The sequence below is a fragment of the Ovis aries genome, chromosome 23, assembly GCF_016772045.2.
Source record: "Ovis aries strain OAR_USU_Benz2616 breed Rambouillet chromosome 23, ARS-UI_Ramb_v3.0, whole genome shotgun sequence".
In the NCBI taxonomy this organism is placed as follows: Eukaryota; Metazoa; Chordata; class Mammalia; order Artiodactyla; family Bovidae; genus Ovis; species Ovis aries.
The window spans coordinates 61969676-61987192 of NC_056076.1; the positions used below are offsets into that span (position 1 = coordinate 61969676).

General features: G+C 41.8%; 1 protein-coding gene across 1 annotated transcript in view; it reads right to left on the reverse strand.

Annotated features, from left to right (window-relative positions):
* Window positions 1-1118: 1118 nt before the first annotated feature.
* VPS4B (vacuolar protein sorting 4 homolog B) overlaps window positions 1119-17517 on the reverse strand; it is a 31338-nt gene continuing 14939 nt past the window's right edge. Inside the window, exons 4-11 of the mRNA XM_027960952.2 lie at window positions 17146-17213; window positions 12110-12229; window positions 9421-9577; window positions 8859-9007; window positions 8399-8480; window positions 7809-8028; window positions 4128-4268; window positions 1119-2649 (exon numbers count right to left, since the gene is read on the reverse strand). Coding sequence (XP_027816753.2) covers window positions 2548-2649; window positions 4128-4268; window positions 7809-8028; window positions 8399-8480; window positions 8859-9007; window positions 9421-9577; window positions 12110-12229; window positions 17146-17213 — 1039 coding nt within the window. The 3' untranslated portion in view covers window positions 1119-2547. The remainder of the gene's footprint in view (window positions 2650-4127; window positions 4269-7808; window positions 8029-8398; window positions 8481-8858; window positions 9008-9420; window positions 9578-12109; window positions 12230-17145; window positions 17214-17517) is intronic.

Consider the following 17517-nt stretch of genomic DNA (forward strand, 5'->3'; position numbering starts at 1 on the left):
TGGCACACCTCTGATTTCAGCTCCAAGAATCAAGACTGACATTCACCACCACGGCAGGAGACCAGCAGGAACAAAGCAAGTTCAAATTATCTTTTATGAAAACTCTCAAAGATAATCTAGGAAGTTGATAAATATGGATATAACTCCCTTAATTTTTCCAAGCCTTTATTAAGTAAAAGCTTGAAATAATAAACAGTGTCAAGCACCATGCCACTGCAAAGGAGAGTCAACGCTACTTGTTGGCTCAGAAGCCTAGAGAGTCCCTTGGACTGCAAGGAGATCCAACCAGTCCACCCTAAAGGAAATCAACCCTGAATGTTCAATGGAAGGACTGACGCTGAAGCTAAAGCTCCAGTACTTGGCCACCTGATGAGAAGAACTGACTCCCTGGAAAAGACCCTGATGCTGGGAAAGACTGAGGCGGGAGGAGAAGGGGACGAGAGAGGATGAGGTGGTTGGATGGCATCACCAACTCAATGGACATGGGTTTGTGCAAACTCTGGAAGATGGTGAAGGACAAGGAAGCCTGGTGTGCTGCACTCCATAGGTTGCAAAGAGTTGGACAGGACTGAGCAACTCAACAACAGCAAAAATCGTAATGGTCCACATCCAGGCAGAGAGAGCCTGAACATTCAGCTTCCTCCTGAGTAGTTATCTGCCCATACAGAGCACATGGAAATGGTCTATGCTCCACCATTCTAGCATAAGTTTAAAATTAATAGATTCTAGAAACAGTTTCAAAACCAGAAATGTGGAAAATGGCTAAAAGTGACACAGATGCTGAGCACACAGAAGAATTAAGTGATGGGCCCTCCACTTGTCACCAGTGCTGCGCCCACACACTGCTTGGTGGACTGAGGCGAAATCCTCCCTCAGACAGACTCTGGATTCACAGAGAATTCTGGGTTCAATTATTATATAGTTTATAATGATAGTTATACTAATTCTCTTAATGACAAGACTTTAATAGCAATACTGTATGATTCTGGGGCGGCTAAAGTAGAATTTTCATGGATAATCTTTAATTAATAATCTTTAATAATCTCTTGTATCTAATCAATTTAGATATATTTTCTCCTACACAGAAGATCCCGAAATAAAGAAGCATACACAGAATATAGCCAACAGTAGGTTATATCAATTTACTTCACGTAAGAACAGCGAATTTTGGGCCTATGATTTCCATTTAATGTCAACAAAAACCATCTGTACAGAAAACCCCAAGGCAGCCATATAGCATAACGTGTGAACTGTGCAAACAGACTTCAAGACGCACGTCATTCTGCAGCGTGCGCAAGGCAGAGCCTCACGGTGAAGTAGGGAGACGACCTCACTCTAGCTGGCGCGGCAAGACTCTGCGTGGAGAGGCCAATGCAAACGGACAAGGCACGACTTAGTGTTGGTGCTGAAGTGTGTCACACACCCCCTCAGACTATTTATTTGAGGGCATTAAAATGACATGAAATCATGTCTGCATTTTATTATTTAAGGAGACTATCAGCTCATTTCTAAAGCGTCATGAGACATTACATTGATAACATATGTGTGGTCAGGACAAGCTGTCCCCTGAACTTACAAGGTCAAAGACAAGACTCTAGCTATCCTATATTTAAAAAATTTATATATATATATACACACACACCCCGATATCACATACAAGAAACTTTCCATAATCCAAAGGGAGGCCATGTGTTCCTTTTAGTAAAGGTTCCCATACAGTATTTCATGACAGAATTATTTAAAAAGTACATTATTTATTCACCACCTGTTTTGGTCAATCTTACTACAAAAAGACACTGAGAGAGACAATTTTCTTCTTCAAAACAAAGACAACGCCTAACTTAAAGAGAGTCTTTCTCTAAAGATTGCACAGTGAAAGGTATTACTTAGTTAAATATAAAAAAGCTTGCAGCTTTTATAGAAACTATTTAAATCAACATGGAGAAACAAGCCACCCTATCAAAAGTGAGCCAGCCCCTTGGCTACAACGCAGTCCAGGGCCTTCCAAGCCTGACCACAGTGCTCTCTGCTGTCTTACTGCCCATCCCTGAGAGTAAAGCATTTAAAATTTTTTTTAGTAAAGCAAATGAATTTTATTTTGATGAGAATGATGCTTAAGATTTTTTTTTTCAAAATATGAAAAAGCCCCATTTCATTTTAGTTGGAAAAAAAAAAAGAATGCTCCTTGCAAAGACCACTATTCCCAACAATTTAAAATATTTGTATGTCAATCAATTTTAATTTTCTTTTCACTGGGTAATTTCTATTTTTTTGCTACTTATATATCACTCATTTTCCTTTTTTTCCTGTTTTTGTTTATCACTCATTTTCTTATAGCCCATTATTTTATAATTTTTGTTAACAGGAGGATTTTATTGGTAATGGAGCAAAAGTACGTATAAAACTTGAAGGAACGCTGAAGTGAGATCTCTGTTTCTCTGTGGTAAAAGAGTTTTACCGGAAATAATCTGACTGCCATCCAGGAAAAGCAAAACTGCCTGTGAAAGAGAGAACACGCGTGGTGAGCGCCGTCCCGCTGTCTCTGGTCTAGCCTTCTTGGCCAAAATCCTCTGTGAACTTCTTTAGTTTCAACAGGTCGTGCTCGTTGACTGTGGGCTTCGTGCTCGACAGTGACCGTAGCATGTCCGACTGTCAGGAGAAAGAGCGGGGAGGATTAGTCACCGATCTAACTGAATAAAACCGTTTCGTCCGTAGCATTATCATCACTAGCTTTCACCTAAGGTTGAATCTGGACATCCGCACCGTGTCACGGACTACTCATAAACGCTCCTGTTTCCTCTCTTTGCAAAGAGCAACTTCGACTATGCCATTCCTCTGCTTACAAACTTTCAGCTGCTCGCCCCGCCCTGATCATAACCTTCAAAGGCTCCTTGGCACCCAAGGAAATATAGTCCTCTTTACCCAAGGACCAAGGCCTCCAGAATTAAACCCCGATCCTTTTTCTGGCTGTATGTTTACTTTTGAAGAAAGCAGCTGTCAAAATGCAACTCAGAAGGGATATATTCATTCACATATGTGAAACAGAGTAATACGATTTAATCAAAACCAACTTATCAAAAATCTTAACTATCAGCTAAAATCATAATCAAAATGCTAAGAAAATATATCAACATAAAAAATTTATTAAAAAATTAACTTTTAGACCATGTCTCCCGTAAAATAGTAGGGAAAAATTATCAAAAGAATAAAAGCTTTAAAAAATGAAGGATTTCTAAATAATTTCTCAGATAAGCAGTGGTTAATTAACACAAATATTTCTAGATGTTTACAGATATATTATTATATACACATACACACAAGCTTATATACATGTGTCTATAAACCTAGATCTGCATATCATGTGGAAGCTACTGTTAGTTTTGACATATAGATCTGAAAAATCTTTAAGAGAAGATTTTAAAACTCAATGTTCATACTGGCTACACCTCAATACAAAACAAAAAGTTTAAAGTTTTGGGGAAAAAACTGAACGCTCATAATAAATACGTATCTTTTCTTTTTCGGCAGCATGCTGTGTGGGATTTTAGTTCCCTCACCAGGGATCAAACCTGTGCCCCCTGCAGTCTTACAGATTTTTTCATTTCCTCAATAGAAACTATAAAAATGCAATATTTTATGAATATTTTAACTCCTTCAATATAAGCTACAGGAATGCAACTTCTTACAATAAACATGTTGTTTTCAGAGCCTTTAAAAAGCACTGCGTTATTTAAACTTTCTGTGGCGCCTTGAGAAGACAGGCAAGCGCTGCTATGAATGCTGTGATTCACACAGCAGTGTTTCTGGACGTTTTACTCGATCAGAGGTTCAAGGAGAAACATTTTCACAATATTACTGTGAGACCTACGCCAGAAACCTGTATGTTTTAAAAAACAGCTTCTTCACTTATAATTAAATTTTCCTTGAAGCTCAAAAAAACACTTAAAGATAATTATTTGATACTTTAGATTCTATTAATCTCTATAACCTTTGAAGTATTACTATTAAACATGTCTGATCATACTAACATTTTTAAACTAAATTTTATAAACCTGAAAATTTTATCTGACAAATTATAAAATATAATGTTAAATAAATTCTTTTTAAAAGCAAACAAAACGTCAAACCATGCAAACAACTGGCTCCAAAAGTTTATCCCCAGGGACATCCATCCACGTCATCTCAATGGCACCAGGGTCTCCAGGAGAGCAGGGTGTGAGCAGGTCATCTACTATGCTGCTCGGATCAGCTCTCGAAGGTCCACGAACCTGCAACAAACAGTCATTTGAGATCTTTCTTTGAACAAATTGAATAAATATTAAGATTTAAGCCATTATCAGGAAATCTGAACGTGTACTACTATCATGTTTTATTACAATGCTTAGTTCTTGAAAATAAACAGAATATAGAACAAAAAGTGCATTATCTCCAGGTGAGGGGGTAGATTGTGTTTGATTTTAATGTTTTTCTTGATGATATATTTGAAATTTTATAAATTACTTACATGATCATAGGCAGAAAATAAGTAAAAATCCCCTGTGCCTAAAAATACCTTTTTTCTTTTCTAAGGGCTATTCAATGGTGATAATCCTGGACACCAAGGACAGAGCTGCACAGCACGCTGCTACATTTATACCAGAAAATCAACAAGGCCCTGTCGTACAACACAGGGAAAGAGCTCAGTGTTCTGTAATAACCGAAATGGGAAGAGCATTTGAAAAAGAACGGATCCATGTGTACGTCTAACTGAATTACTCTGCTGTACATCTGAAACTAACACAGCATTGTTAAGCAACTATACCCCAATGTATCGATAAAAATTAATAAAAAACAGATCTACTTAAAAACTCCTTTAAGTTACTCTATTTTCCATAGTAAGAAATTTCTGTGATCTTCGGGAGGTTTATTATTGTGAAATTAACTGTCTCTCCAACAAAAACTCCTTCAAATACAAGTACAAAATTAAATGCCCAGTGTAATTTAAGTGCTAGCTGAACTTACAACTCATAACTGATTTAAAGTAAAGAATTTTCGTAATGTCCAGAAAAAGAACCTCTGTGATAGTGACATAATTTTCAGCTTGTACCACACACATATCAAGTCAGAGGCTGCTTCGTCCTCGCACTTGTTTTAAACCATCGGTCTCAAACACTGCCTTAGGATTCGGGTAGGGGCTTCGCACTTGTTTTAAACCATCGGTCTCAAACACTGCCTCAGGATTGGGGTAGGGGCAGAGAATTAAACATTTCACTTTACTTGTTACGTATTTTACTATGTGTCTTCTCTCACAAAAATTTCAGTGGCAGGGATTTTTGCGTTTTTCGACCACTGTACTTTCTGACTTATCTCTCGGCCCAGACTAGCGCTGATACATTTAACAAATAAAATCACAGGCAAACTTGTTCTTACTAATCGGAAAGCACAAGAGAAGACGGAGCCATAGAGGTCTGCTGGGCTGGGGACACGGAAGGCCTGACGGCGAGAGATCCGGCTGCTGCACCTTCATCCTCCTAACAAGGGCCTGGCTTTGGGGTTGTATGAGCTGCCCCCAACAGTAATACAGAGAACTGACCGGAAAGTTCTTAGCAGGGAAGGACTGAGCTCCTTCTAAATGGCAAAGAGAATGTTAAGGAGAAACACAGCGGCTGTGGCGTAAAACCTGGTCCCGAGCTAACTGTGCTTCTTTCAGTGATGAGATGACGGAAGGAGGGATGAGCAACATCTACTGGACTGTTCATGTGCCATGACCGCTGCGCTACGGACCTTCCTCTTTTCATTCTCATGCGAGCATTTCAGAGCAGTGTCGCCATCCTTACTTAAGAGATGACAGAAAAAAGAGAGACTTACAAGGTAACACAATTTGGTCAAGTAGATAAAATGAGTAAATTGTGGAGTCAGGCTTCAAATTCAGGTTTTAATTCAAGCTCCTCATTTTTTAAAAGAAATTATTTACCATGGTAATCTGTATGCAGGCCAGGAAGCAACACTTAGAACTGGACATGGAACAACAGACTGGTTCCAAACAGGAAAAGGAGCACGTCAAGGCTGTATATTGTCACCCTGCTTATTTAACTTATATGCAGAGTACATCATGAGAAACGCTGGACTGGAAGAAACACAAGCTGGAATCAAGATTGCCGGGAGAAATATCAATAACCTCAGATATGCAGATGACATCACCATTATGGCAGAAAGTGAAGAGGAGCTAAAAAGTCTCTTGATGAAAGTGAAAGAGGAGAGTGAAAAAGTTGGCTTAAAGCTCAACATTCAGAAAACGAAGATCATGGCATCCGGTCCCATCACTTCATGGGAAATAGATGGGGAACAGTGGAAACAGTGTCAGACTTTATTTTTGGGGGCTCCAAAATCACTGCAGATGGTGACTGCAGCCATGAAATTAAAAGACGCTTACTCCTTGGAAGGAAAGTTATGACCAACCTAGATAGCATATTCAAAAGCAGAGACATTACTTTGCCGACTAAGGTCTGTCTAGTCAAGGCTGTGGTTTTTCCAGTGGTCATGTATGGATGTGAGAGTTGGACTGTGAAGAAGGCTGAGCGCCGAAGAATTGATGCTTTTGAACTGTGGTGTTGGAGAAGACTCTTGAGAGTCCCTTGGACTGCAAGGAGATCCAACCAGTCCATTCTAAAGGAGATCAGCCCTAGGTGTTCTTTGGAAGGAATGATGCTAAAGCTGAATCTCCAGTACTTTGGCCACCTCATGCAAAGAGTTGACTCACTGGAAAAGACTCTGATGCTGGGAGGGATTGGGGGCGGGAGGAGAAGGGGACGATAGAGGATGAGATGGCTGGATGGCATCACGGACTCGATGGACGTGAGTCTGAGTGAACTCCGGGAGATGGTGATGGACAGGGAGGCCTGGCGTGCTGTGATTCATGGGGTCGCAAAGAGTCGGACACGACTGAGCAACTGAACTGAACTGAACTGAACACATGGTATACAATAGACACACACATGTCAGAGTTGTGACGTTTTAGTTTGCCATATACTGATGGATTAGGTTTGCTGAGTGTTTGGGGATTTTCACATCTGCCTTCATGAACATATTGGCGATTGCTATTCTCAGCAAGAGTGTAGGTCCAAATTACCTAGTCTACAGTTACTTAAATTGTCTCCCAAGACTGCACGGAGAAGGAAATGGCAACCCACTCCAGTACTCCTACCTAGAGAATTCTGTGGATGGCGGAGCCTGGTGGGCTTCTGTCCATGGGGTCGCAGAGAGTTGGACACGACTGAGCAACTTCACTTTCCCCTTTCACTTTATTCATTGGAGTAGGAAATGGCAACCCACTCCAGTGTTCTTGCCTGGAGAATCCCAGGGACGGGGGAGCCTGGTGGGCTGCCGTCTATGGGGTTGCACAGAGCCGGACACGACTGAAGTGACTTAGCAGCAGCAGCGGCAAGATCACACAAAATTCCGTCTCAAACCCTATATGGTCTTGTCACTCAGTAGACCACGCAGTGCACGGGAGGAGTGCGAGGGGAGAGTGGTTGGGACCTCAGTGCCAAGCACGTGAATTCATGTGAACGATAGTTAGCTATCATTATTTTCACTTTGATAAGGAGGTATAAATGTACGGGTAACATGCTTCCAAAGCACTCGTACCAAGTAGTTTTAACACACGTTGGGAGAATTTATTCCAGTGGAACGGCCACATGTCCATTATGTAAATCCACTTATTTATCACACAAAACTGAAATCTTCATAAAATTCTTCAAAGACAAGTCAACGGTGGTCTCAAAACTCGATTTTAAAAATACACGGAAAGACAGATGAGTGCTCCTCACCTTTTTAAAATGAGTGGCTGACTGCACTTTCCTGACCGGCTGCATGAGCGCGTCCCGCACAATGACGCTTATGTCTGCCCCTGAATAACCCTCCGTTTTCTTTCCGAGGTCCCGGAAGTCCGCTTCTGTCAGACTGTTCTGAGTGGTCCCCAAGTGCAGTCTGAACATTGCTGCTCGGGCATGGGCCTCAGGCAAAGGGATGTAAATTCGTTTCTCAAACCTTAAAGTCAAAGAAAAATTACATCAAGAATATTACCATATGATAATATTTAATTTCTGTTAAAAATTACTTTTCCAAGAACTAAGCAAGATATTTAGATATTCTTTTATACAGAGCTAAGCTGAATACTTTAAATGGGCCCATATCCACCATAATTAAACATAGATATTTAGGGTAATAAAGGGAAAATACCCAGAGCACATTGACAACAAATGCCTGCCTCTCCTGTCCAAGTCAGGGGTCAGCAGGGTTTAAGCACACTGGAAAACATTCTAAAGTTATCAGAATGCCTCCTTGCTAGACAGAATGGGAATTAATATCCACTTAGCACACTGTGATCAGAAATACGGTGTTCCCTGTATTGTCATACCTTCGCCTAATGGCAGAATCCAGAACCCAGGGTATATTTGTAGCTCCCAGAACCAAAATTCCATCATTGTCCACGCCAACCCCTATAGCAAAATAGATAGTTTCAGGTAATTTGTCATTTCAGTGTTCTTTAAACCTCATCTGCATCTTCTCTTATGAATGTGGTATTTCTTTGTTAAAAATGCCTCTCCTTGAGAGTCTCTCTCTGAAAAAACTATATTTAACCATATTTCATATTATTAGAATATGATATAAATATTCCCAACAGTATAATCTCCTAAACTGTGGGAAAATACTATTAATATTGTTTTCAAAATATTTCTCAAAAGATTTAAATTTGAAGTCTACTTTTTCCTTCTGTTTGTATTGTTTCCCGTATAAGTGAACATATACATAAGTCTCTTCACTACTTATACCGAGCTGGTTGCAACTGGGCAGAGGTTGAATCAGCCGAGCACTACCTTGCATCTGGACTAGGAATTCTGTCTTGATTCTTCGTGCAGCTTCACTTTCATTTTCACTTCTTGAGCCACACAGAGAATCGATCTCATCAATGAAGATAATGGAAGGTTTATTCTCTCTGGCAAGCTGGAATAAGTTCTTAACGAGCCTAAAAATAAGTTAAAAGTTTCAATTTCTAAAAATCAGCCAATGACACATGACAAGGAAAACATTAAAATAAAACAATGTATCAATAGGAACTCTAATAGTGTTCCTTGTGCCCAACCCTTCGCGACCCCATGGACTGCAGCCCATCAGGCTCCCCTGTCCATGGGATTTCCCAGGCAAGAGTGCTGGAGGGGCTGGAGGGCCTTCTCCATACGTGTGCCATATCTGCTCTCTTTTCCCTATGAAATAAATTTTGAGCTAGGGAACAGTGTGACAGAGAAATTAATACCAGCTGTATTACAGCACTTTTTGGAAGGCCTATTAATGACTTAAGAAACCTGTTACTTTACAGACTGATAAAATGACTACCAAGCAAAGAAAAACTTAAAAAAAAAAAATCAGCTTACTACTTACTTTTCACTCTCACCTAGCCACTTGGAGACCAGGTCAGAGGAAGATATTGAGAAAAACGTTGAGTTATTTGCTTCTGTGGCTACAGCTTTGGCTAAATAGGATTTTCCTGTTCCAGGTGGCCCAAATAACAGGATTCCCCTCCAAGGTGTTCTCTTGCCTAAAATGCGTATTAAAAAACATGAGAACTTCAAGACTGTTCGTCATCCACCGTGAAGCCCACCGTGAAGACGTCTCCGCTCTAAAGCTGGCAAGAGGATGAAACACAACTTAAATGAATCAGTCTGCGGTAAGGACGTCTTAACCCGCTTTGTTTCCTTTTCAGAGACCACTTTGTCAAAACTGTGTTTATCCAGCTATAACCCTAACAGGCGTCTCATCCGCATGCTCACCCATCCGACCTCTCTGTACTGAAGCCCCTGTGCAGACAGAGGGCCGCGGGGCAAGGATCTCCACCTCCGAGGCCGTCCAGTCTCTTAAGGGAGAAGATTCAGGTAAAAGGCAGCTGTTGACCATCCGTATGTGCACTGCTCAATTCAGAATACGGTAGGAGGAACCGTACCCAGAGGGGGAGGCCGCTGCGAGCGTTTCCTTTACCATCCACGATGTTTGCAGGGGTGAGACTAACACAGTCTGGATGGCTTGCAATGTTACACTCAATTCCTGACTCCACAGGAAGCACATATTATTATTTCAGGTGGTACATTTCCATTCTGATGACTGGAGAACAGGGGGACTCCACCTTAAATTCCAGTTTTGCCAAAATATAGTAACAAGTGAACAAAATCAGTTCTTTGAACCTCAATTCTACTGAGAAATTATAACATTGCCTTAAATAAACCAGGCTGGGTTACAAGTGGCAATAAAATATCAAACACACATTAAAACAACCAAGCAACTGCTGGGTGCAGACTGTGGGCGACACGAGGCGTCTGTGAAGAGTGACATGCAGGCGCCGGGCGGCAACACCAAGCACTATGTTTGCTGTTAGGGGAGCCTCAGCTTTCACTTGAATTCTGTTCGCCTAGTTCAAATGTCTGCAACTGTGAGTCAGCGTCCCCTTAAGTGTGGCCCATACACCAGTGCTGGCCGATGAAATGCTTTCAGGTGGTGTAAAAACACTTTCCGTTTGAATAATTTTTTACAATGCATTCTATGAAAACACTACTCATCTACAGAGACACAAAGATATCCTTTATTACTTTAAAAAAATGTTTGTGGCCACATCGCACAGCGTATGGGATCTCAGTTCCCGAACCAGTGGCTAAACCTGCCGCCCCTGCGCTGGAAGCGGAATCTTAACCACTGGCCCGCCAGGGCAGACCCCCAGGTCATTACTCTATAGCAGAGTCATTAAGCAAAACCAGATGAGATGACCTAGAGGTTCAAATGTGGGCAGAACAAGCTGTGACGTCAGGGAAGACCCCCAGGTTTACTCTATAGCAGAGTCATTAAGCAAAACCAGATGAGATGACCTAGAGGTTCAAATGTGGGCAGAACAAGCTGTGACGTCAGGGAAGACCCCAGGTCATTACTCTATAGCAGAGGCATTAAGCAAAACCAGATGAGATGACCTAGAGGTTCAAATGTGGGCAGAACAAGCTGTGACGCCAGAAGCCAAGAGAGAGGTTCCCTCTCTTGAGGGAAGACACAGGGATGGACTTCTAAGTTCCTCACGTCGATTTCTTATCTGGGGGATTACTACTGTCTGTGATAATTTATGAGGCTGAACGCACATGGGTTCCTCCATGTCTCTGTATATTTATACTCCAGTTTAGTAAGTTTCTCTAAAAGTGATTTAAAGAAGAAGATTAAAAAAAAGTAGTACACGTATATGGAAAAATCCGCGAAGATGACATACAGGAGTCATGTTTGGGAAACACTGGTATAAGCAACGTAAGTTCTGTCACATTTTTGTACCTTTATAGGATTCTGATGACAGCTTTCACACTGTTAGATTCACATTCCTGAACTGAGGGTCCGAGTCGTGGCTTGGAGCTGGGCAAACAGCGGGCTCTCGCCCCTCGTCACTGCTCTACAGGGCACTGCTGGGCCTGCGCAGTTTGAGGCCAGTATCCCAGATTTGCTCTCTATATAAACCAGCTTGTTTTTAAAAGGAAAAACCTCTGTTTCACTGTTAAGACTGTGGGTATAGCCGTATCACGAACACAGGCTGTGGGTCACCAAAGGGACAAGGACAAGGATGGTTCAGCACAGACAAACCACCTACTGCGGAGCTGTATCTCCACCACGACCCAGAAGGTGGGCTGGCAGCATTCTCCCTGCAGTGATCATGAGCTACCAGAGGATACACGCTTCATCTGAAACTGTTAAATAATTGGATACAAACTGTGTAACTTGCTTTTTGAGCCTTATAATACAGGTGGACATTCTTCCACGTCAATTATAATGAGGACGGTACCCTGCATTCTAGTGAGCACGGTACTCCACTGTATCTCCCTGATTCACCTTACGCCCTGCTGCCTGACATTTAGGCTGTTCTGAAATATATATATATATATTACAAATACGTATATGCATATGAAGTAAGTATCTGTGTGAGGGTATACCACTGCCTTATAAGAGGATTTAAAGTAACAATTTACAATACAGTGACGAGAGTTCACACTACCTCAGTCATCAGTGTGCTTTTTAAAAAATCATAAAAAAAATTATTTAGAAGCCATCTCACCTGTAAAGAGATGAGGAAATTTGATAGGCAATATCACGGCCTCTTTCAGAGCTTCTTTAGCGCCTTCCAGACCAGCGACGTCGCTCCACTTCACATTGGGTCGCTCTATAACAATGGCACCTACAGAAAATTAAATCATCTTTCAATCAAAGAGGGCTATTCCAGCAAATGTAGACAACGACATGAAATAATGAAATTAAAGAAATGCCTTATAAATTTGTCTGGAAAAGTTTTATGTATTAAAGACAGTTCCAGAAGGGGGTGACAAGAAAGTGGTTGTTAGCCGGCAGCGAGGAGGAGCTGGGACCTGGGGTGGGTAGCTGGATAATCCACATAGAGCCATTCAGCTGTTCTATCTCCACTACCTCGCTGTGAAATAGAAATAGCACCATCTGGCCAGACTACTAAAGACAGGTGAGTGCAAAGACCAAACGACGTAATAACACCAGAGTGCCTGGAAAAGCACCAAACGGTGCGTAAAGTATTTATGGTGTTTGGCCACGCTGATTCTGGAATACCTCCCATTTCTCCTTTTAACCAAAAGAATCAGTGATCTAATGCTCCCTTAACCACAGAAATAAAACACATTTAACCACTTTACCTGAAGACAGACAGGCAGAGAGACGGACGGACAGAGGGAGGGGAAGAGGAGGGTGAGAAGGGGATGATGGAGAGAGGAGGTGTGCTCTTACAGACCTGCAGTATTTCCCAAGATTTGCCACAGTTTCCATTCGACTTCTAAATAGATCTATTTACAGTTTCTGTGCATTAACAAAGTTATTTAAGTGATTTAGTTTTTGAACATCATATATCCAAAAGTCATAGCAAACTGTCACAGTAAGAACAAGTAAAAATCAGTAACAGTCCACAAAACATTTCTTTTACTGTAGCTTACTGCTGGATCTTTCAACAAATCTTTTATCAAAAGCTTTCCCAATCTTCTAGTCTATAGAAACGGCTCAACCATGAAGGAGCCTGTCCTAAGATGATGTGTAAGTGTTGTTAAGTGTAGCATCACCACTCACACAGTCTACTCATTACCTATGATATTACTTTATGGGTATTTTTTCTTGCTTTGAAAGGTCATCTGTTAAAGAATGCTTATACTTGGCAACTTCCCTAAATTACAAAACTCTTTAGCTATACATTAACATGAAATAAAACTATGAACTCTTTTTGTATTCTGAAAGTTCAGACTAAGTATAAATTAAGGGGAAAATTTACCTGCCTCCTGAGAAATCTGTATGCAGGTCAAGAAACAACGTAATATGTCGTTAGAACCGGACATGGAACAACAGACTGGTTCCAAATCAGGAAAGGAGTACGTCAAGGCTGTATACTGTCACCCTGCTTATTTAACTTATATGTAGAGTACATCATGAGAAACACTGGGCTGGAGGAAGCACAAGCTGGAATCAAGATTGCTGGGAGAAATATCAATAACCTCAGACATGCAGATGCTGCTGCTGCTGCTAAGTCGCTTCAGTCGTGTCCCACTCTGTGCGACCCCATAGACGGCATCCCACCAGGCTCCTCTGTCCATGGGATTCTCCAGGCAAGAACACTGGAGTGGGCTGCCATTTCCTTCTCCAATGCATGAAAGTCAAAGTGAAAGGGAAGTCGCTCAGTTGTGTCCGATTCTTCGCAACCCCCTGGACTGCAGCCTACGAGGCTCCTCCGTCCATGGGATTTTCCAGGCAAGAGTACTGGAGTGGGGTGCAGATGACACCACCCTTATGTTAGAAAGTGAAAAACTAAAGAGCCTCTTGATAAAGTGAAAGAGGAGAGTGAAAAAGTTGGCTTAAACCTCAACATTCAGAAAACTAAGATCATGGCATCCAGTCACATCACTTCATGGCAAATAGATATGGAAACAGTGGAAACAGTGGGAGACTATGTTTTTGAATCCAAAATCACTGCAGATGGCGACTACAGCCATGAAATTAAAAGATGCTTGCTCCTTGGAAGAACAACTATGACCAGCCTAGACACCATATCAAAAAGCAGAGACGTTACTCTGCCAAAAAAAGGTCCGTCTGGGCAAAGCTATGGTTTTTCCAGTATTTGTGTATGGATGTGAGAGTTGGACTATAAAGAAAGCTGAGCGCCGAAGAACTGATGCTTTTGAACTATGGTGTTGGAGAAGACTCTTGAGAGTCTCTTGGACTGCAAGGAGATCCAACCAGTCCATCCTAAAGGAAATCAGTCCTGAATATTCATTGGAAGGACTGATGCTGAGGCTGAAGCACCAATACTTTGGCCACCTGATGTGAAGAACTGACTCATTGGAAAAGACCACGATGTGGGGAGAGATTGAAGGTGGGAGGAGAAAGGGGATGAGAGGAGGAGATGGCTGGATGGCATCACTGACTCGATGGACATGAGTCTGAGCAAGCTCCGGGAACTGGTGATGGACAGGGAGGCCTGGAGTGCTGGAGTCCGTGGAGTTCCAAGTAAGTGAGATGTGACTGATCGACTCAACTGAACTGAAGGGAAAACCCAATTCACTTTTTCTTTTCTGTGTTCCATTCTGATTAGTAACCCTATATGAGAAAAACACTATGTCATCTGACAGGATTTTGTGTCTATTAAACAAAAATAGATTTATACATAAGCATTATCTCGTCAACTAAAGCGTTTTGCTATGAATTTTCTAAGTATGTCATAATTTATCTTCTTTTCTCCTTAAAGTTTAAACTAGGTGACTTTGGAATGTTCAGTGATTAAAAAAAAATCTAGATAAAAGTAATATTAAGAACTAGACATGGACTAATGATTTTTAAAATTAAAAGGGAAGGATTATTAGAAAATAAAAGCCAAACAATTTGATTATCCCCCACTGAATGACTCTGTCCCGTCTCTGGTATCGTTTATCACACTGACGTGCTCTGAATGTGCACGCTCAACTGTCCAGTCATGTCGGAATGCTTGTAAGCTCAGGGACTGTAGCCCACCAGGCTCCTCTGTTCATGGAATTTCCCAGGTAAGAATACTGGAGTGGGCTGCCATTTCCTCCTCCAGAGATTAACATGTTATTTAACCTCAAAGTCACTGAGTATCAGAATTAACAGAAGACTCAAATCACTAATTTTAACAATTAAATATTACACTTAATATCATGACAGAAGTAAAACAGAAGTAAAAGATTTGGAAAACTATTTCAGGAAAAGTGAGAAAAGATTCCAAAAAAGGATTGTTTTACGATGAAATCCATCAGCAAACCAAGAAACTAAAAGATGGGGAAAAAAGGACTCTCAGATAAGAAAAGCTAGGATTCTCTCTATATTCTATTTCATCCTGAAATTCCAAATAAATTTCCTCATTTAAATGTTTTAAGCATCTGTATTTTTATACATCCCTGGGCCTTAGCATCACTGATAGGAAATGTAGAAAAAAATTTCTTATTAAAAACCTGGTTGTATCTTTTCCAAAATTAAAGATATTAAAAATTCCAATTTTTCCTTCAGTGGGGCAGAGCCAGCGAGATGGGGACGAAACCAGAAGAATGGAGAGGAAAAGGCTTTCTGCCTTACCAGTAAAACAAAGCCACCTGGCATGGCCCACGGGGCAGCCCGAGAAAGCTAACTGAGGAGGCAGTGGGGACTCGTTACCGCCCTTGAACCACACCCACCACTGATGTTCTTGGCACATAAAAACAGCCTCGATAACTGCAGGGTTTCTAAAATATTATCCTTACAGGGTTCCCCTATCCATCCCGGTGGGGTCGGTAAGACAGAAACTCTGACAGAACGGAGAGACTAGAACAGCAAGGCTAACGCTGTGTCCAAGCTAGGAACGCCCCCCAGTCCCTGAGGCTGGCCCTGTGGGATGGCTGTCCTCTTCAGATACAATGCATTCTGCCTGCTGCTGCTAAGTCACTTCAGTCGTGTCTGACTCTGTGGGACCCCACAGACGGCAGCCTACCAGGCTCCCCCGTCCACAGGATTTTCCAGGCAAGAACACTGGAGTGGGTGCCACTGCCTTCTCCCGCGTTCCGCCTGGCAAGATTCAAGTGAATAAAATCCAGGCTACCAGTGACTGAGCATAAAACTCAACTTGAAAAACCATTTCTAATATATCAAAGAACAACCAAATCTCAGGAATTAAAGAAGTCAGTAATTAATGAGATGCCTTTTTAGCTTCTTAGAGCTACTATTTCCTCTGCGTGCCAAGTCGCCTCGGTCGTGCTCGACTCTTTGCGACCCTGTGAACCGTAGCCCACCAGGCTCCTCCATCCACGGGATTCTCCAGGCAAGAACACGGGAGCGGGCGGCCACTCCCTTCTACAGGGGCTGCTTACTGCATCCCTGGTGTTGGTCAGACGAAATACTAGGTAGTTTTACACTGTCGTTAACCCTTTCAGAGCCCTGAGAGCATTTTTAACTTGCATTTTAGAACTGGGGGGGGTCTCAGGCTCTAAGACTTCAGCCCAGCACAGCCTGGAGTGGAATCCAGATGTGAACGGAGCCACAGTCTAGACCCTCCCCACCATCCCATTCTCCACAGCAGAGAGAAAGGGCTTTTACAGTGCAGAAGGCGTGAAAATTAAAGGGGAAAGAGCAGTGGAAACAGGGACACTGAAACAGGGTAGAAATGTATGAGGAGGAGCAGGCAGGACCATGAAACGGACTGTGCCCGTGGGCCAGCGGCAGCAGCAGCAATGAGAGCCACGTGTGAGTCTCAACTCATCCGCTCCTCTGACAGGACACTCCAATACCATCAGATTTCACAGTATGTTAACACTATAACTGCTACACTCTCTAAAACGGGGTAAATAAGACAAAATGAAAGAGAGTAAACTTTTTAAGGCAGATCTAACATGAAACAATAGCCTAGGAAAAAACCAACCAATCTGAGAACCTAGAGAGGAGATCTTACAAAAACGGTTTCAAACACAGCCAGCACGTGATCACTGGGACCAAAGCCAGTTCTTGGGCCTCATTTAAGTACAGGTGGGAAAGAAAAACCAACTCAAACAGACAATTCACTATGATTTTTAAAAAGTAAGTAAATTTAAAAATGAAATCTGAAGCGACCTTGAAGTTGATTCTGCAGCTTCTTTTTTTCGGGATCATCAGATTCTCCTTCCCCATCACTGTCATTCCTAATAAAAAGAGTTCAATACATTCAAACGGTCACTCATTGCTGTCAAAATACGGCAAAAAATGAAAGAAAAGAAATATCTGTAATGAAAGTAGCAAAATAAGGCAGTCACTGAAAGCTTAGCTCATTTTATTACTTTTAAGAACACACTAAACAAAACAGGAAGCAGGCATTTGCTGTTGTTTAGCTGTGATGTCATGTCTGACTCTTTGCAACCCCAGGGACTGCAGCCCACCAGGCCCCTCTGTCCATGGGCTTCTCCAGGCAAGGACACTGCAGTGGGTTGCCATTCCCTTCTCCAGGGG